The sequence below is a fragment of the Pelodiscus sinensis genome, chromosome 16, assembly GCF_052426305.1.
Source record: "Pelodiscus sinensis isolate ZL-2025 chromosome 16, ASM5242630v1, whole genome shotgun sequence".
NCBI classification, from domain to species: Eukaryota; Metazoa; Chordata; order Testudines; family Trionychidae; genus Pelodiscus; species Pelodiscus sinensis.
This window is the reverse complement of record NC_143067.1, coordinates 2307069-2329032: the sequence shown is the minus strand read 5'-3', so window position 1 is coordinate 2329032 and position 21964 is coordinate 2307069. Positions and strand designations below refer to the sequence as shown.

The 21964-nt window shown below is 42.8% G+C and overlaps 1 protein-coding gene across 8 annotated transcripts in view; it reads right to left on the bottom strand.

Annotated features, from left to right (window-relative positions):
* Positions 1-21964, bottom strand: part of EBF1 (EBF transcription factor 1) — a 347143-nt gene that overhangs the window by 300770 nt on the left and 24409 nt on the right. For all 8 annotated transcript variants that reach the window (XM_075900634.2, XM_075900635.2, XM_075900636.2 and 5 more), the window contains exon 6: positions 20168-20236. In XM_075900634.2, the coding sequence (XP_075756749.1) occupies positions 20168-20236 (69 nt within the window). The remainder of the gene's footprint in view (positions 1-20167; positions 20237-21964) is intronic.

Below are 21964 nucleotides of genomic sequence, written 5' to 3'. Positions count from 1 at the left end.
AATTTAAACTCGGGGGGGAAGCAACACCACCACATCTATTCCCCCCCCCCAAAAAAAAATGCTTTGTTCAACCGTACTGTTTATTCTTGTTAACAAACATCTCAAGTTGCTTCGTTGCGGAATACGGTGTCAATGAACGGGGGAAGAAAAAGGCAGATTTAAATTCAACTAAAGGAATCTCTTCCCTATGGTAGCATATCTGAATGTCCCTGCTTACCCACTTGTGCTAGCAAAAAAAATCTTGTCTGGTTTTACAGCATATGACATCTTATTGGTAGCCAATTTTTCAAAGTACCGAGTTTACGTTTTCTGCTTGGGAAATGTAACTTTACCCCAGTGATCACTGAGCCTTGGGCTTTTCAGTGTGGCTTAACAGTAATTATCTGGATGCTGAGAATGGGCAGAAGTGTTAAAAGTGCCTGACGCTCAATAGTGCCACATTTTGTCTCTTTGCGGTGAAAGAGTCTTTACCTTTCCCAAAAGTGAGGCTCCAAAAGGAAGCTAGTGAGCAGAAAGGGGGAAAAACCCACCTCCAAACAAACCCATCTGCCACAACACAGAAGGGGTATTTTTAACTCTGCTTTTGACTTTGTAGTAAAAGAACAATTAGACATGACAGAGGAAAGTCACGAGACAGCGGCACGTCTCTAGCTCCCCGGCAGCTATTTTCTCTGACACCCCCCCTTCCCGCACCCTCTTCTTCGCCTACCCAAGCGCGCGCACACACACAGTGCCCCGAGTCATACTGCATCCACTGAGCGATTCCCTCCTCGCTGAGGCAAGCCTTTCACCACATGTGCGACTTATGTTTCTGCTTTCCCTGGCGACAATCTGGAGCCAGAGTTTTTCCGTTCAGGAGGAACTCTGCTACGTGTCGCTAACAACAACACAAACAGCTCCTGCCCTTTCTCTCTGCTCCGCTGCCCACAGCCCTACGGTCAGGATTTATAGCGAGGAGACACCGATCTAAGAACTAATTCATGGCTACCTACAATGCCACCACTGAGAGGAGGGGGGAAGAAATACCAGTTTGTTCCCAATTCCGCAGCCCTTCAGCCTGAAATCCTGACTCTCCGCTTGTGCTTCACATGCGGCACTGATCCCGAACACTGATCATTTTCCCAAATTTGCCCCTATGCGATAGATAAATACACGTAGTTTCCTGCCCCTGTCTTTTTCTTTTTTCTAAACTTTCAACTTCTGATCAGCTTCAAACTGCTGGGTTGTTTGGGTTTTTTATCCTGGAGACAGTAGTAACAAGAGAGCCATTGATTTCCCCCCCCCCCCCACACACACACACACACACACACGGCAGCAGCGTGCTACATTCAAACTTTCCTTGAGCTTTTTCTGGTTCTTTGTATTGGACGTGTGTTTGTTTCTGAAAGACAGTCCAAGTTTAATCAGACCGGGCCTGCTTTCGGAAAGGTCCTGTTCAGCATAGAGGGACAGAAAGAACTGCAACATAGATAGCTCGGGTGCTTTAAATCAGCTCAGAAGAAGGTTTTCTAGATATAGAGCTCAGAGAGGGATAACAGCAAATAGGATGGATAAAAATCTTGCCTTGCATTGAAGTCAATGGCAAAACGGAATGGAGACAGGATTTCTCTCCATACAGCCGCGTATATACTCCCCAATCAGAAAAATAAAATCATAAAAACGATAACGGAAAAGATGTGGGATGATATGGCTCCATCAGATTAAAAGAAACCAACAAGAGCTGTCCTACAATTAGAAGGCGCTAGATAGCTATGGGTAGACTACAGAAAGCTTGGTAAACAAGGATGTGTAGCCTTTTAAAGCGCCTCTGTGAGCCAGCTCTGTAGTTCCACACCCGCCGCCTTCCTCCACTTGGTTTGGGGAGCTTCTAAAATCAGTCCCGGCTTATCCTGTTGGAAACATGGCGCACCTGAGCATTCACGTGCCTCGTGGAGGTGGAAGCAGGGGCAGAGGCATGGACAGAACTGGCCAAGGCAAGAAAAAAAACCATCTACTTGTACTCAGAGTTCGAGAGGTGAGGGCTCTCTTGAGGATTCGGTACAGCTGGCCATCACCTCGCCTCACTCAATGCCGGCCCATCATGCTCCAGGGCTGCGATCCCAATGAAGGAGCCAAATGCGCCACCCTCTGGGTCAAACTGCATGGAAACGAATTTTTCCATCACCCCCAAACCAAAGCGCCCGGCGCCACCCTGGCCTAGTTCAAATTCACCACCGAGGGTCCAAGGAAGGAACTGGGGGAGGGGAAGCCATGCCAGAAAGAGGTGGCATTTGCTGTCAACAAGCAAGTTATAAAAGGTCTTCTTTAGAAAAAGAACCCCTAGTTAGAGTGTAGGAATGACCGCAGCCCTAATGCAAAGAGCCACCCGGTGAACCACAGAGCCCGTAAAACGGTGAACTCCCTCAGCCCCACACGCAGAACACGTACTCAGCTAGGTTAGCAAGGGGCTCTCACGCTGACACCCCCTCCCCCGCAGGAGATTGTGGCAACCGTAGGATCGAGGTGGGACAAGGCTACGCCAGGCCAAGCCACCCAAAGTTGACGCGCCCCCCTGAAACGGTGAGGCAGGATGTGGGGTGCTCCTGTCAGGGGGAGTGGCAGCGCCCCTTCCTCTCTTGGTTGGAGGTGTTTTCCCTCCACCTCCAGAGTTTCCACCCCTTCCTCAACCCCGACGGATCTCCGCCCCTTCCTCTCCCCCCGTTTGTGGGACGTCGTGGGCAGCCCTCTCACACTCTCCCACAGGAACGGGGAAGGTTTCCGTTTCCACTGCTTCATTGTGTCTTTGGGGCCGAGTTCACTCATCAACCTTCTTCCCTCAGAAGGAGGGAGCTGAGCCCTAAACAATCCATGGGCATGCGCACACACACACACACACACACACACACACACACACACACCTGTGGCGCAAGCTGCTGAGGACAGATGCCTGGAAGGCCGCTGCTCCACAATCCAAAGCCAGACAACGTGCACCTGGCTTCTGCCTACCATCTTGCCCCATCCGACCCGGCCCAGTCTACCTGCGTCCCGTCTCCGGCACAAACACAGAAATGCCAGAGAAGCCAAAGGGGGAAAACAATAAAGAATAATCAAGATCATCTGCTGTTTGAACGCCAAGCGGAGTAATGAATTGGAAAGTACACACTTCACAGTACCAGACTGTATATTGTCAAAACTAACATTAAAGTGTATGGAGATAATTAAGCAATAATGACCTCTGCGTAGGGCATTTCCTAAGAATTAATGACCAGCCAGGAGGAGTTGATGGCCCGAAGTACAACCAAGGGCCATTAACCTCAGCAGGTCATTAATACTCAGGAAATACCCTGCACTAAGGTCATTATTGTGAATATATGATAAAAAGGAGGGAGTAATACGCTTATCGGTGCTTTGGTGGTGATGCTGTTTCAGTTCTGTACTTGGCATTCAGCCCCTATCAGTTCACCACCCGTTTTGCTTGGGTCATCTTTTAACGTTGAGTTCGCCTATTTACGCACCCGCAGATACAGAGCCTGCTTCTGCCCCTGCTGGACTCAGAGGGAGTTTAGACCAGGGCTGTAATGGATACAGAATCAGGCCTATCTGGCATTCCCTAAACTACACATTGAGGATTAAAGAAAGGCCAAAAAAAACCAACCCCCAAGTCCAGAAGTTTTGTTTTAATCCACATTTTACCGGTGAAACTGTCGTCATGACAGTAGCCGCTCCAGAGTCCAAGTTTCCAGTTAAAGACTCTAAATGGGGACATTGTAGAAGTCAATACATGCTGTCAGGACCGCTCCCAGCTCAAGCACCAAATTCTGCCCCCCGGATGCATTCACCGGGCCCTGTTAACAGTGGGAGCTAGACAGGAAGAACACTAAAGCAGAATCAAATCTGAAAACATGCCATCTCTGGACCTCCCAGGGACGCCAAAGGAAGCTCCAGGAACAGGAAGTTAGGTGATAAGCTGATGCCGAGATGTGTATGCATTGGAATGGATTCCTCTCCTCCACCCCCCAAAAATCCATCCCTGACCGGAAATGTATCAGAAAGGAGAAACAAATCCTTCTCTGAACCAACCTCAGAATGGTTCCGAGCATCGGGAGACCTGGGAGTTGAGTAACCAGGAAGAATATTGCCAAAATTTAAATGCAATACCCAGAGATGGGTTTCCTAGTCCCTGTTGGCTTATAACCCATGTTAAACATGCGGAGTAAAACAAAACCACAAAAACTTGGGGGACAAATTCCCCCATGGATGCAGGACACAGGACTCCCCCTTTTCCTCTTAAAAGTTGTATTATGATCACAGAAGATGACAAAGCCCCATTCCTGCCACCCTCTTTGGTCCAAGGAATCTTCACTATTAAAACCTATGGGAGTTAGGCACAGCAGGCGCTGTGGAGAATCCCACGGGGTGCCTACCTACAACTTCAGGCTCCTGAACACCTTTAAAAATCTGGCCTATAGTCCCTGCCATCTTCACACGCATCAAGATTTCATCGGAGGTGCAGGGTAGCTGTGGCGCTGACAACCGGCCAACAGGGCCAGCTCTGGAATTTTGCAACGAGCTGGCCGGTCGAGTTGTGGGTCCCATGCCTGTTAGGAGGGATGTGTGCCTGTCCATCAGTACGTCCCTACTATACACAGGAGCGAACAAGCACACAAGCCATCTTTTGCTGCAGTAGCAAACCCCAGCTGCTTGTTCCTTCCAGCCACAGGAATGCATTGACACCGATGTGTGTGTTCAGGTCCAACTTTGGGAAGGAAAAGAGCTAGTAACTTAAAGTGTCTGTGTATATGAAAACTGAGGTTCTCCTATACATTTTCTCTTGTCCTAATGTGTGCGAGGGGAACAGGGGGTAGAGCCCCACACAGATACAACATTTGCACCTGCAAAAATGAGCTGTGGATATCGGATCCACATCCACAGATGCACATACCCACAATACAAAGCGGATAGGTGCAGATTTGCACGGCTATAGATTACGGAGGGGGAGGAAGGAAGGACAGTTTCAGAACCGTCCACCACGGAGATATGAGCACAAAACACTTTACACAGAAGCAATTATACAATGTTGTTTTAAATAAGTCCACATGAGGGCAAAATTACTCGACTTTTCCATCACAGACCCTCTGTTCATTTATTTTTCCTTCTTGCACCAAGGCAAACAAACTCCCTTGGATGTGAAAATCATGTAATTTTTTGCCCGATAGGAGCATCCTCGATGCAAACAGCTGACCTGTAAAAACAAACATACAATGGCTATATCCTAAAATATTTTCCCACATCTGCCGCTTTCAACCATCACCGCTAATCATGCTGTTTGAGAGAGCACAGCAATTATGGTTCCATCTCCTTTTCTGGAGAAATAAACTGTACTAATATTTTAAGTCGTTACAGTTTTGAGAGAAGCCTAGAGTTGCTTTTTTTGGCTCCAGCATTTTTTCTTAATCATTTACCATAGACTGGAAGAAAAACTAAGCATGACATCAGCAATGTTAAGATCCTGATGATTATATATTTAAAAACAGCTATTAGTCAACAAAATAAAAGTCATTAAGTGAGGAAAATTAGGGCTTGTTAGCGCATGTAATTTTCAGAACCATAAACGGAATAAAAGCAGCAAAGCAGAAAATGTTATCTGCAGAGAAAATTATTCAAGTATGCATTTAAGTAACTCTGTATTTTAACTTAACCCTTTGAAACATTAATCAAACCATGGCTAATTATAGGAATTAAGGAATTAAACGATGGAATCTTCTAAAAGATATTATTTAAAAGGCAGTTTATACAATTACTTGTATAGATGTTTGCTTTAAAGAGGGAAACATTTCTACTGTAATGAAAAGGGTCTTAGAAAATTAAATTAACAAGGGGGGACCAGGCTGATATGAAACTAAATTAGCATCAAATGCAAATTACAGGGTACTTAATGGTAGAAACAGGTGCAGAGAAGAACCCTAAATGAGATAAATGAATAAAACATCCCTCTGCACAAATGTGGAAGCTGACACAAAGTCAATGATATGAATAATTCAGCAGCCTCCACACTGCTGTTGAGGTCAGCTTTCCTTGACCTTTGAAACAGGAAGTAAAATTCTGTCCAAATTTGAGTGACTGGAAATGTAATAGTTATTTGTTTATAAAAACAGCTTTAAAGAAAAACAGAATACATATACGCTAACAAACCGAAGCATTGAATAAATGTACTCCAGAAAAAAATATGCCAAATTAAAAGCCTAATAAATGTAAGATTAGCAGTGACTGTAAGACATATGTTTCAGTATGAAATCCTAAGAAAAGGTTTATATGTAAAGAATATTCAGGTAAAAAAAATGATCTGAATATATGCAGCACTACATGGTTTCATCTTTCCTTAAATATACTTCGGCTGTGCTTCAGAGGTTAATGACAGTCCAAAAATTACATTGCGGATGTCTTTTTTGTTTTGCTTTTTAAATACTACATTTAAGCATTAAGTTCCCCAAAGCTGACTAATTAATCGTTTTGTTCTATAAGCTTTGGGGGGTTTTAAAAAAGCTTGTAAAATGTCTTTCGGGAACATCCTTTTTCTACAGAATCCTGATCTAATCAATTAATTTCTGACACATCAATGTTTATCTTTAAAAAATTCATTTTCAAGAATAAACCACCCTAATAATTGCCAACTGTTAAGCAGAATATAAACCCAATTAAGACTATATCTGTAGCTCTGTATAAACAGATACACAAAGAGAAAAATTCCCATATTCCAAACAGCACAGTCTTCTCTCATTTACAAACCTGGAGCATCTCCATTAAGTTCAGTGGCGTTCCTTCATATTGACAGTCAAACAACTAAGAGCAGAACAGGATGCTGTGTTTTTCACTTTGACAAAATGCTCAGGAAAAATTCTGGGCTCGCATATTTTTTGGATAAAAGGTGCGAGCCTAATTTCAAATTGAGCTTGGCACTAATATAGATGAATAAGGTCTGACAAACAACTAATTTATCCATGCTGGAAAGACAGGCAGAATAGATACAGGATATCACCCCTGCCGCTTGTTTTAGAAGGTAACAAAAGAGGTTGGATAATAGTTCTCTCTCCTTTTCCTTTTGTCCTATTAATCTGTTCAGCAGCTTGCCTGCTTACCTTCCATCTGTATAATGCACGTCAGAAACAAGATGATCTTGTACTGCGGGTTTAATTTTATTTTCTACTTGGAACATAAAAATACCATGCTGAGGACTGAATCGCAAGAAACCTGTGCTGTTACATTTTGCTGAAGCAAAGAAGTTTGGCTAGTAGTTGATCTTAAAGGAAGGTCTGACAATAGCAGCACTGAAGATGTATATTAATGGGATAAACAAAATAATTCCTTGCATTGCATAATCAAGTGTGGTAAACCAAACACTGCTTAACCTGCGCTAAGGCGTTCTGTGCCAAGTAGCTTCTACTAAATGATAGCTCTGAGAACCCAGCTGGTTCTAATTTTGAAACAACCAGTTTCTCTATTCCCCAAGTGCTAAAGAAAATAATCCCAGCAATCCATGACTACAGGCTTTCACAGGGACAGCAGTGAAAATTTGACTGTAGAGATCATTAAAGTCATTCCTGAAACTTCGAAAGGGGGGGGCAGGGGGAATTGGGAAACCAATGACCTTGTTTAAATTACACTAACACCCAGTTAGCTTTGGAGAAGGGCAAAAAAAGAGTCCTGTTTTATAGATTTTTTTATACTCTCTTTTCCTCTAATGGTTACAACATTTGCAAAGAAAATGTAATAGATTGTGGCTAGTAGGAAGATTAGAATGATGTTTGCAGCCTGGATGTTCCTAATTTGGCAAGAGCAGAGGGAAATGCTTTCGCATTTTGGTAAACTTGAATAAAATCACGTACAGCCACTTTGATCAGAATGGGTTTAAAGGGAAATGATACTGTAACAGCAATAAAAACAACTGCTATCTGCTTCCAACCCTGGCAACATCATCTTCTTTTTTAAATTAATCTTTCCTGCAGACTTGCCATGAGTGAGGTCTCAAACAATTTTAATGTTAAAAAAAACACAAGACCATGTCAAACATGAGCCAATCCTCTGCCAAGACTAGTTCACCGTGTCTTTGAGAAAACAATGGGCCAGATCCTCCGCAGGTGTAAACTGGCCTAATTCCATTGCCTTTGAGGAAGCCGTGGGATTGCCACCTGCTGAGAATCTGGCCTGATTTGGGTGAGACTTTCTTCGCACCAGAAATAAATTGGAGGCGCCCGTCTCGGCTGCCGTTCAGCATTCTGGATTCTGCCCGGAATTCAGAGATGGTCAGAAAGGGTTTAAAACGTGGGTAATCTCGGTCTGCACTATCTGCCTTTAACAGGAAGAGGAGATCCGCTCAATGAGTGTTATTCAGGGCCTCTCAATTAACCTGATTAGTTCAGCACACTGCTCTCATGAATGACACCTTATCTTGAAATTGAAGGGAAAACTTCCTTCCTTCTGGAGAGACAGGAGTCCCCTAAAGCCAGAAAGATGTCGCCGATCCATGATTAGCTCCCTCACTTTCTTTTCCCTTCCCAAGCACACAGGTCACTGAGACCAGAAGAGGCAGTGCCTGATTGGATTTTGTGTCCTAGGGATAGACTGGACCCGATCTCATCTGCCCAGGTGGCCTACGAGAAAGCGAGGAAAGGATGCCCTTTAGGCAACCGCCAGCCCCTTCATTCAGAGTCAACCAGGCACGTGATGGGATTGCTGGGAGCAGACTGCAAGTCATTAACCCTTCACTAACTACGACAGCCCGGGCTGAGAAGACTGCCTGTGGAAGAGAGGGCCAAGACTCCCCACCCTTCGGTGCAAAACAACGGCTTGTTTAAATGTGTTGTCGTTGGGAACTTGTTTCGTATTTGACAGACTAATGGGACATAACTGTGTTACCATGGAAAAGAAAGATTCACAAAATTCTCTTTCATTTCCCCCGGAACAATCTCAGATATCATGCCACTTATAGCAACACAAATATTAACTAATAGCATGTTGCCCTTTCAAGCATGGATGGCTGAGAATGTGAACAGGGCTGGCCTTGTTATGAATACACTCCAAGAGTCAATAATAACCAGGAAAAATAGCTTAGTTAGTTAGTTAGTTAGTTAGTTAGAAAAATCTGAAACATACATGGACAAAGCCCAAATGCCTTTAAGGATATTAACACTCCAGGCATCATAAACCCTTGATGATTTGAAGGGCATTAATTGTCCAATATTAGAAATCCCTAATTGTTTTTAAAGTATTGTTAATCTACTGTTTAATATTCTGGTTGTTTCTGACGAATTAAGCTGCAACTGACACAGTGAGGTACTCTTGAAACAAGAATGTTTCTCCCATTATAAGGCATACAAAGTGTGACCATTCCTGTACTAATAATGGATTTATCTAGGAGTATTCTTCCTACACTAGGGCATGGTTTATTCCGTTTTCCAGCGTGCCAGAGTGATTCCTCAAGCTGAACTAAATAGACTTTAAAATCAAGTAGCTCAACACAGCTAAGATGTCTTGCCTATTTAGATGGCTGCCATATGAAGAGAGATTAAAAAGACAGGGACTTTTCAGCTTAGAAAAGAGGAGACTAAGGAGGGATACGATAGAGGTCTAAAAAAATCATGACTGGGGTAGAAAAAGTGAAGAAGGAAAAATTATTTATTTGTTCCTATAATATAAGAACTAGGGATCACTAAATGAAACTAATAGATAGCAGGTTTAAAACAAACTAAAGGAAGTATTTCTTCTGCAGTACACAGTCAACCTGTGGAACTCCTCGCCAAAGGATATAGTGAAGGCCAGAACATTAACAGGGGTCAAAAAAAAGAGCTAGATAAATTCAAGGAGGTTAGGTCCATCAATACTTAATAGCCAGGATGGGTAGGAAGGATATCCCTAGCTTTTGTTTCTCAGTAGCAGGGAATGGGCGATGAGAGAGGGATCACTTGATGATTCCCTGTTCTGTTCATTCCTTCTGGGGCATCTGGCATTGGCCACTGTCAGAGGACAGGACACTGGGCTAGATGCACCTTTGGTCTGACCCAGTATGGGCCGTCCTTATGGTAAGCTTGCAGGGGCAGAGAATGCCTCTAATATGTGACTCCAAAGTGCCTACCCCAACATGGCCTGGAACAAGCCCAGCCTAACAGAGCTGGGGAGCGGCTCCCTCGGGGAGTATCCGGCCACTGCTTCCCCCACCACACAGCTACCCCCAGAGCCACTCCTTGAGCAGGTGAGCAACCCACCGAACCCTTGGTGCCACGTCCAGAGCCCCTAAGAGTGATCGCTAATAAGGAAGCAAATTCTACGGAGAGGCTTGTAAAATGTGAGAGGGTCCAGGTGGTGAAGTTCTCAGCCCCGAGGCTGTGACATCCAAGGAAGGTCCCAAAGGAGTGCCAAGGAATCAGGACATCTCCCTGTTGCTACATGGCTAAGGAGCCCAGCTAGATGGGGGTCAAAATCTCTGCTCTAGACCACAGAGAATCCAACACTGGATTAAAAGTCAGCTCCTTAGTATGACAGTGGGAATCTATGTTAGGAAAGAACAGGCCACCCAGAGACGAATGGAGTAAACAGGCTTCTTTATGGCAGACACTCGCTCCGCCACGGACACCCCTGAACCTTGGGATCGGAGAGAGCAACAAATCAACCACAGTGTCAAAGAATCAGAGGGGTAGCCGTGTTAGTCTGGATCTGCAAAAGCGACAAGGGGTCCTGTGGCACCTTATAGACTAACAGATGCATTGGAGCAGAAGCTTTCGTGGGCAAAGACCCACTTCGTGCAGACATGTATCTGATGAAGTGGGTCTTTGCTCACGAAAGCTTCTGCTCCAACACATCCGTTAGTCTATAAGGTGCCACAGGAGTCCTCGTTGCAAATCAACCACAGGTCCACCTTTTGATTGTAGTTAGTAGGTAAATACCCTTATCAATGACAACACCCATCTAATGCATAATCATCATAAGCATGTGATGAATATAATTATACCTGCCCCTGTTTATAGTTTTGTTGTTGAGGTCAGCAGTTTTCACATCCTAAAACTCCTTAAATCAGCAGCATCCAAAGGGGAAAGGAGATGTGACCCTTCAGGGTGAATGGGAACAGATAAGGGGACAGGGAGAAAGTTATTTGTTTAGCACATAGAGCTTTCGTAAAAAGTTACACCCTTGGTACAGTTAGGTGCTTAGCTATCCCAAGGAAGCAGGGAAGCATGACTACAAATCCATAGGGACAGTGCCTGCCCGTGCTGTCCCCCCATCGCCATGGTAGCAATTACTCAACCCCTTATTTATCTCAGGCCTACCCCAACATTCTACAGGGCGTATTTTTAAAAAATGAACATCTGGACACGAGGCTAAACTCCTGTCGCAGATGAGTGGCACCTGTCAGCATGCATTTCCGAGTCTGCACATGCTCATGCCGGCCCACAGGTAGCAACGAATTTCTCCCCGGTACAAAGAGTTGCGTGCCATGCATCTGGCATCACAACCTGGCCGTTGCCAGACTGAAGTCATGCAAAGAAATATGAAGCACGCTGGGAACACTCCTTACACCTATGCTTAATAGCGCCACATGTGGCTAATTTTCTTCTTCCCCTACAGCCCTTCCCCTTCTTGTGACATCCTTCTACAAAATCCAGGCGAGGTAATATGTTTTTTAACATCCAGTTATCAAAGTGAGTGAACATCTGGGATGTCAGCCAATGGTTATGTAGTGAGGTAGATGCCAAAAAGTCTGACGGGAAGATTATATTCATACAGACTATAAAAACGACGAGAATCCAACTGGATAGAAGTGGTTAGTTATCCCCGTCAAAAAACCTGGAAGGGAGCCTACATAATGATGGAGAAAATTACTGAAAATGGTTTTTTGAATGCCATCCGATGTTAAAAGGATTGATCTAACTGTTGTTTTACAGTCCTTGTGATTTTTTTTTTACCCAGCAGAGCCGTTGACTGTACCCTGCATTAATAACTCTTCCAAAAAAATGGCTTTGATATTCAGCTCAGGAACCGTTTTGGAAGCATGTAAAAGGACAGTGAAATGAAGCAAAGGTGTCCCTGACTCAAACAGCCAGTCTGGAACAACCCTGACATGAAAAGAGAACTTACTAATGCATTATCAGACATCTAGGCGTGTTGTTTAATATATTTTATTTATTTATTTATTTAAACTCGTTTCAGAAGAAAGCCCCCTCTGAGAGGGGACAACAGTTTGGTATCACGGTTTTTCTTCTGTGCAAGAAAAGATCACTTTTAACTAAAAAGCATCATCACATTTCGCTCACTAAACAACCCTATTGGCTGAAATTGACATTCTGTAACCACATTTAGCATGTCGGGGGAGGGAAGGGAAGGATCAGTCAATTAAATGTGAAATCTACAGCAAGATTTGAGGATCTTTGCAACACTACCCAGTATCCTGCCAAACAAAATCTCCTCCCGCTCTCTGGCATGGAAGGTGTTAAAGAAAACAATAAAAGAACAAGTGTACAGGGTAGGATTTACTGGCATTTACTTTTAATCTATGGTCCTTTGCTCTATGGCTTATCAGCCCTATGTCAGTCCTTTTTCCTCCTTTATATTTCATGAGGAGACCCACATGCTGCTACGGAGCGACAGAGCCCAAGTATCTGGGAGCTTTTTGTCAGGTAAAAAGAGAAGAAAAAGGAAAGGAACAAGAGGAAAAGCAAAGCCAAGAGGCATCTATTAGATGTCACTAGGCTTTTGTATTCATGTCAATGATTCAGGATTAGAGTATTTGAAATAATCTTATTGAGAGGAATCAAAAGCCCCACGGAGTCGGAGGCTGCTCTGTAGCATATGGCAGAGCAGTGGACAATATCTTATTAAGGATGTGTTAGCTAACACTATTACTTTTTATATTCTATTACAAAACTATTGTGTCTCAAATGGTTAGCCCAATGGTATAGTTGCAGTATGCCACTTTGGAGGTTATTGAGTTGCTACACAGCTGTATAGATTTGCCAGCTTGTCTGCTTGAGACATTACATTTTATTTTATTTTTCAGCCTTCCCCTGCTCTGTATTGCTGGAAAGAGAACCCTGCACTTCACAGTCGAGAAAAAAAAAATCCAAAAGGGTCCCAAGGACCACTCTGCTTCCACTACCGATGTGGTGTGTGTTACACTGACCGGGAGTGGGGCAGAAACCAGAATGGCCGAATTAGTTTCACTGCATTTCAAATCTGTGCCCTTAATAAGAGAGGACATGGAATATTCAGAATTCATGGATTGCTTCTGCTATAGTTTTTTTAACAAAAAAATCAGACTCAGTTTTGCCACGTTAAGGTCATTAAAATTCTGTTATAAATGAATACTGTAAGTCTAAACCTTTATTTTCTTTAGGACAAAGGCTTGTAATTGGAGTAATGGTCTTTGTTAGATTGATCTTCATCAGCCTTTACCTTTACAGGCAGCTAGAAACTAAGCACAAAACAGTACTGTTTGTAGTATTTCCCTGACTGCAGTGAAAGTCTGTATATCTGGGTCACATTTGTATCGCCCAGGATATAATTTCAGGGCAACGAAATAAAATATTTTCAACACTTTCTTCATATTAAACACAAATGAAATCCACAGAAATATTGCTTTCCCATTTAAAATGTCTATGTTAAAAGTAGCGTAGAAAACTCTTTGTGCTACTTTTTAAAAGTTTAAAATACTGTCGTGAGCAAAAAGCAAACACTCCTTTGATACAGTAATATATTCTGATCACAAACTACCTCAGCAAAGTTGCTAATGTGATACACTGGAAACTTTGTGTGGCTTTTCTGTATTTTTCCAGAACTGTTACAGAAGAAAAACTGATACTACAGGAAAAGAGAAAACTCATACCAGAATTTATCATTTCTACTATGTATACGTGCTGCTGTTTCAGACACTAGATTAAATACATTTCTAGGATGTCACCTTCACTATGAGCTACATAGAAACCACTATTTGCTTTTTACTGTATTTTATCTTTTAAAACAGTAGGTTGTGTTAATGTGCTATATCTCCAGTGTATTGAAGGGCATTTGAATACATCATGGTTATCTTTCAGGAGTAGCCAATAAAAACAGAAACACGCAGACTGCCATTCATTGATTGCATTAGGGGCCAATTGTGCAAACTTTCAGCACTAGGATGGCTAGCACCCTAAAAATTATTCCCCTGCATGCGCACTTGCAGGGCTGTGTTCTTGGTTACACAAAGCTGCCAGAGATGCACGCTACACAGCTCATATTCAAAACCATTTTAGCCAATCTGCAGTAAAATTTAGTATCATCTCCACAAACACATTTTCATACCCGTCTCATTCCTAGCAATCAGGTGTGTATTCCCACCGCGGTAGCAAATGTTGAAATAAATCAGGGAGGGAAGAAAGGACGGTAAATTTATCCTCCGCTGCAACAGTTTAGATAACACAACATTTCTGGATTTTTTTCCTTAAAAAAGGAGGCGAAAGTGTTATGCGGCGTTGTACAGACCCTGGGAACACCCTGGGCTGAGCACAGCCTCTTTGCACCTCAGAGGGAGCCGTTCGCGTGAAGACGTCGGTAGGTAAGAGCAGCACCTTTGAAGCTTTGCGAATGAAAACTCAGGGAGGGCCCCCATAGAGGCAGGTTCTGAGGTCCTCCCGGGAGGGGGCTCATTCACAGAGACAACTGAGCATGCTCTGCACTTCGCAGGCACCCCGTGGTGCCAGACACCATCAACCAAAATGTTTGCAGATGGCCGGTGATTCTGAGCACCCAGCATTCCATGCCGCAGCCTGATATTCTGGGGTGTCCCCAGGAAAAAATTAGACCAAAGACCTCCTCAAAACAAAGATCTAAAAATTGAAATATCCAAAATTCATGGGCCCATGTCTGAAAATCTGGCCCCTGGAAGCAAGGTTCGGATTTTCAAGATAGGCTAAGGGAACCAGGTGCCAAAATTCCAATGAAATTAAATGAAAGTTGGGGGATGTCTAATTCCATTGTGTTCCTTTGAAAATCCAACCCTTAATTCTTAATGGCAAAATGTCTCTTCAGGACTGAGACCTTCTATCTACCTGAATCTGGACAACATCTAGCACAAAGACCCTCTGATCCTGGCGGGGAACTCCGGATACTAATGTGATATTAAATCATCATAAGCAAGGATGAGATCTGAATGAAACAGCCTATAACCCTAACTGCAGTTTCAAAAGTTATTACTGAGAGAATCGAGTACCTAGTAGTGCAGTGTGGCATGTTTTCAGAGAAACCCAGAACACTATTACAACTCACAGAGAACCCCCAACACAACAGAAAACCAACTGGAAATTTCAGAACTGGGTTTCCAAGAGATTCACAAACCTCTTGAGCAGAGCCGAGTGCGTGTTAGGGCTTTGCACCATCATTCTAACATCGTATCACATGCTTTGGCTTTTCCCAAACCAATGTAACAAATAAACAAGTGGATGTTGTTTGGTTGCTGCCAGTTTCGGCTCTGAGATTTTGGGGTTCATTCAAAGTTGAAACGCAGAGTAGAACTCAGGAGTGTGAGTAAGGAAAGGCTGGGGAAAGAGGCACACGCCCACATGGGCTGAACCCAAGGAAAATTCTTGCACCCACCCCGTGTCGTTCTTCCACAATTCCCGAAGGCGCACCGGGGTTCCTTTCTAAGCCAAGTCGGAGTTTTGAAGTGCTTATTGGCTGATGGATTCAGACATTTGTACCACTCAAAAAGTCAAGTCGTGAGCTGAAGGCAAATCACAGTCCCTGATTTAGGCTGAATTCTTTCCCTTTTGAGAACGTGCATGAGGCATGAATACCTTTGGTCTGTGTGATACAAGAGCAGAACTTTACTGGGATGGGGCCATTAGGGAAGATGGGTCTGTACCAGCAGATTGAGCAAGGATAGCCTACTTTGACATACATCAGGTATGGACATGTAGCCCTTGCCACAGTCCTCTTTTGACCAACATATGGTCACACACTTCCATGTTGCTGTTCCTCCAATGAGCCTCATTTTGGATTTGTGCAACCAAAATGGCGTCTCCGTTTATTCTGCAATTGTGTCAATATTGGCTCCCTTGCCGGGAGTGTCCGCTGAACAATCTCCATCTCCATGAAAGTCACCATCTCCTTCTGATGCAGGGCAAGCTGAAGACGCAGCACATGCTCCCAGCTCTCCCCGATGCATGCCAGATTGTGAGACAAAATGGAGAGGGGGCCCAGAGTAGCCAGGCTATCCCCCTGGCTCCTCTACTGGCTGGATGTAAGACGCCACCAATAGGAAGCATAAATTAAGGCAAGCCAAGACCGTCTTGAAGACACATTTAGGATCAATTAGAGCGAAAGAACACTGAGCCAGGACAGGCCGCTGTAAACAAACTTTACAGGACTGAGGGAAACTTGGCCACACCCATGATAAGTGGACATCCACTGCCAGCCTCAGATGCTGCCAGACCAAAGAGTGCCAGACTAGAGAGATTCAACCTGTATCGCACTGACTAACCGTGCCATCTGGAAACAGTTGGGGCAAAGATTACCAGGCACACGGTTGTCACTTGCTGACACCCCACAGTAGAAGGACATATAGGCCAGTAGACAGGACATGACACTTTATACTGAAGTTTGTCTGCCACGGGCTGGAGATACTTTCAATCTGTATTATCTCAACCAGCAGGACTACTGTTTACTAAATCTGCCCATAAAAGGTAAGGGAAAACACAGCAAGCACTGATATCTCAATTGAACATCACAATCTGCAGTGGTCAGCTGGGTTTAAAAAAAAAAGTTGGCATGGGTGTCAGGGTACAAAAGCCATTTTCCCAAATCAAGAACTAATAGAAAGCTCCACTTCCCATCCTGCGTGATTTTTGTCATTATCATCTTTTCTGATTCTGACAAAGCAAACCTAATTAGGAAGCTCTCTCATTAGTCTTCCAGAAAAATTAGCACAGCTTATGCTAATTACTCCTGTAAAATTTAATAAACTCGTTGAAATGGGAATAGTCTAATGAGGTTTTATTTATTGAACTAAGATAACTGTAAGGAAAAAGGTTAGGAAAGAGGGATATCTAGGGGGGTAATAAAACCACAATTTATTCAATTCCTGCACAGTAATTTTATTGCAAACCTTATAAATTCAAAGATGAGTCACAATTTGAATGTTAAATCAATCTAGAATTTAAAGAAATAACAGGAAGTGCTACATTTTTGTTTTATCTAGGTTTACTATACAGCCCAGTGCTTCACTTGTAACAGGAATCGTTGTACATTCACGCAGTGACAATAATACCTCTGCAACAATTAGTTCTGGAGCTCCGTTTGGATACGTGTAAAACTGGGTTAGTGACCAAACATAGAGGCTACTCTAAAAAGACAATTCCACGCACACTGGGTTTTTCTGCCCATGAGCTTCCTTAAGATGACTGCTCTATAAGAAGAATAGATTTATCCCTCTCTTCTCTGAATTTGCTGAATTCTCTGATGCTAAATGTCTTTTGATCATTTTTACAGCCATCCAGCATGTTGTTATGATAGAGTAAAATATAAAGTAATTTTCTAGACTGGTCTCATTATAATCTATTAAAATTGTAATCCCATTTTGAAGAAAATAAAAGATACAGTCCATATTTCCTAAATATCTAGTTAAAAAATTCTAACTTTTAGGTTCATTGTAAAGGTTAACTCTGTAGCCCCAAAGACTGTTCTATATGTATCCCACAAATGGCTTTCTTGAATAACCAATCCAAAAAAGACAGTCAAAAAAGAGAGAAGAGGGCAGCGTTTTTCATGCAAATAAGGTTGTCTAAAAACCTGATAGTTTAGATGGTGATTCTGTGTTGAAGTTAGATGAAATTCAAAGATAAAGCAAGACATGGGAGGGAGTGCTTTATACCAAGTGACAAATAAATTCTGCTTCCTCAAATGCAAATAAAAATAGCTAAATACGGTTTTGGATCTCAATTGACACAGGAGCTGAAGATTTTATGCATACAGAAATGACAAGAAGCACAACTAAACACGTGTTCCTGGGCAGACTTTTTTTTACAACAATTTTCCAAGTACTCCTCTTAAGAAATACAGACTCCATATAGATAGGGGTCTTTATACTTTTCAAACCAAAAGGGGAAAAAAATGAATAGGATAAATGTCACGAGAAACATCACTGAAGCCACTAACTGCACAAAGCACGTACTTATTTGGCCAAAATTGTCTGAACTAGCTACGGCCAAGAAAAGGTTTTAAGTACCCTACTGGGACAGATGCAAAGCGGCAACAATAGAAGCCACACTAATGCGATCCAGGTAACACAATCCTGTTTCAAAAACAGAGGGAAGGCTAATTACAGCACTGCTGAGTCAAATTTCTTATCCCATTGCAACCCACAGGAACAGGTCAAAATCAAATGTTATTCAAACCACCGTCATATCAACCTTCTGTATCAAAGTCACAATTTAAAACCAAGTGAAGAACTTAAAAGCTTAACCCATTCACAAGCAAAAGGGGGTGCATGGCGGGAGGCAAGGTAAGATTTATATTATAATCTCAACCGTATTCAACTTGGGTTTTTTTAAACCTGTTATTTGAAATTGCAAGCCTTCTCTCCATTTCAGTAAAAACTGCTAATGTGAGTGCAACTAGGAAGTTAAATCAATTTTTTTCAGAAGTGTTTTGCTGTTTGTTTGTTTTTCTCACCATGAAAGCTGGTGAAAATCTGTACAGTTCACAGCTTAAATAAGTTGCAACTACCAGTTGTGCATGTTGGATTGATAAACAAAATATTTCTGTAAACCAGCTATTGGCATCGCAACATTTCACTTCTCAGTACAATGAAAAATGCATGGGAATTGCGTCGCTTTCATGTAACCACTTGAACACCCTATTTCATACTGTTCAATTCTGCAGCCTGCTTAGAGAGCTCTCTACAGAGGTGTGTTTTTATGTGTTCTTTTACTTCCCCTGTTGTTACCTAATTCTGATATTAAGCTAAAGGATGCACAGTTAAAAGAGATATATTTTACATTATCTCAGGACTTGATAGTTTTCTCTCCAAGCTGCCAAAACATGCCCTTACTCAACCAACTCAAACAAGAGATAAACCTGAAAGACTGCCTAAGTACAATGCCAACTGGTCTCTCTCTGCTGTGTTCTCTTTTCTATCATTCTGTTTTGCTGTGGCACAGAACAGATCTGATTCTTTAGCTTTTTTCATAAAAATGGACAATCCCGCACCAAAGTTATTTTGAGCTCAATATAGCGGACGTTAACGCAGACAATAAGACAAAGAAGAACTAGCCTCTATCCTGTGCTTTTCCTGTATATAAGTTAGTTTCCCTTCAGGGTCCCTATATTCACCGATTACCGTACAGTATTGCTTTTGATGACAGACAGTTTCAGTCCTTTGTAGCTATTTAACACTCTCAGAGTAATGCCACATAATAAACTGTTTATCAAATATGTTTCTGTACAATGAATTCCAATAATTAAAATCTAAAAATGACTATTCGGGTGCAACTTTGCATAATTTGCAAACAGACTGACAGTTGCTCAGAACAATTAAAACAGATTTATCGTTCTACAGTGATTTGCTTGGGCATGTCAGATTAGTAATATGGATTTGTTTAAAAACACAATAATTAAGACGGGCAAAATAAATTAGCCAACTGACAGGATAGTCAAAATAGCACTCCAACCAAAGAAAACAACCAGAGAAAAATCTTAGTTTGCAGATTTTTTTAAAACTGTTTTTATGCCTAAATAAAAACCTTAAAATGTAGATGGATTAAATCCAACAGGACAACTGTAGCTGAAAGTGATAATGATTCAAACATTTTTCAAATTAAAGTTAAACATTTATAAGCGCCCAACCACATTCCATAAATCATAAACCATTATTTTATTCCAGAAGCTTCCCTGGCACAGCATGTGAACTGAGCCACAGAAAGTCAGCAAAGAAAAATATCCCCTTTAGGAACATGAATCAGACAGCAAAAAATGGAGCATTCCAAAGAGCAGTTACATTCCATATGGTCCTTCCTTGGGAATCACAACCGCACACTGCAACGAATTCGGTATCAACAACAAAATTTCAGCCACAGAGACGCAGACCCCTTTTCCCATTCGCCACACCGCACAGGTGTGTCCTTATAATGAGGACTAAAATAAAATTGAAGGAAACAATCGCGGTCCTTACCTGTCAATTATCACTGGGTCTGATGGAGTCTCATTTCTGTTGCCACAGCTTTTCTTGTCACAACACCGGCTACGGAGCAAAACGGAGAGGATTTAGTGCCAACCATTACCCTGTAAAATCATCATTACGAACACAGGAGGTTCAAATTGCAAGCTAGAGTTACCATCCTGCCCCGTCTGGAAATCAGCCGTAGTTAGTGGGTCACATATGGGTTAATTACTATGTTTAACTTCTTGCACAGCTGGTTAGTAATGGCAGACAAAGAGAAAGGGGTTTTGCCCGCTTTCACAAACAATAATTCAGGGATCACTTCAAATAGGGAGTATGATCTATCCCTTTTCACAGGGCACACAGACCAATACCAAGAGTGGGCTATTTTTTTTCCAGTGTACGTAGTTTTGACATCTGGGTTGGTGCTTACACTATGCACTCATATTATACTCTTGGTTTCCATGGGAAGTAGAAATTCCCAGCACAGTATTTTCCCCTTTCAAAATACTGATAGCTGGGAAGCTAAAACAGGAACACCATTGGCTGCTGCTTTTCATGCTTGTGTCTCTCTGTTTCTCTAAGTTTTCGGAGCATTTTAATGATTGCTAATAGTATGATGGAGAGTCCAGCGCCGTTGGCTCAGGTCGGACACAAAGCAGCCATGTGAAATGTAAGCTCCCTCTACCAGCTCCAGTGCTGACCTTGAGTCTTGGATTCTTTTGAACCAGGACGGCTCAGTGTTTCCAAAGAGAGCAAAGTTGTTGTTTGTGATGATTTCTTGCCAGGGGTTATTGTCTATTAAGAGCCTGGCTCATTAAAATATCACACAATCCCTAGCATCGGATATACCCATTTCTGCTTAGGGCAGAAACCAATTAGAGGTGGACCTAGACGTTCCTGGGAACCAAATCTCAAAGCCCGTGGACCCAACCAGGTACTTACCCACTTCCTTCCTTTCCCTAGTGGCAGAACCACCAGTACTCACCTGCCAAGGATCTCTCCCCCCTTAATAAGGGATCCCCCACTGGAGTAAAAGAACACAGCCCGGTGCAGTCCCACCCCTGGCCTGCCCTAAGCCCATGCACAGACCCCTACCATGACCTCAGCTGTGCCCATTGTGTTGATTAGCTGCCCTGCCATGCTAGGGGTTGGAGAGCTGTGCACGGAGGATAGTGTCTGTGCATGGATCTAGGGGTGGGGCCCCTATGTTATCAGCTTGGCCACAGAGGATGGGCCCTCTGCCTTGGGCAGACTGATTGTGGGGTGACCCCATTTTATAGGGACAGCTGTGACCTTTGGGGCTTTGTTTGCATAAGCACCAGCCATCACCCCCTCTCCTGGCCCCATTTTTTCCCTTGCTATCTGGTTACTCCATCTGACAGGGACCAAGAAGCCTCACCATATACAACAACTATTCAGAGATTAATCATCAATGGTTCACAATCATGCTGGAAGCACATAAGGGGAGTTCTGCAGGGGTCTCTGTTGGGACTGGTTCTGTTCGATAACTTCATCAACAATTTAGATGATGGCAAAGAGAGTACGCTTATTAAGTCTGAAAATGAAACCAAGCTGGGAGGGTTGGCAAGTGCTTTGGAGGAGCACACATTCAAACTGATCTGGACAAACTAGAGAAATGGTCAAACGTAAAAAAAAAAAAAAAAAAAAAATAGTCTAGCAGCATCTTAAAGACAAACAAAACATGTAGATGGTATCATGAGCTTTCATGGGTTCCACCCACTTTTGTGTACCCATGAGAGCTTGTGATACCAGATCTATGTTTTGTTAGTCTTTAAGGTGTTGCTA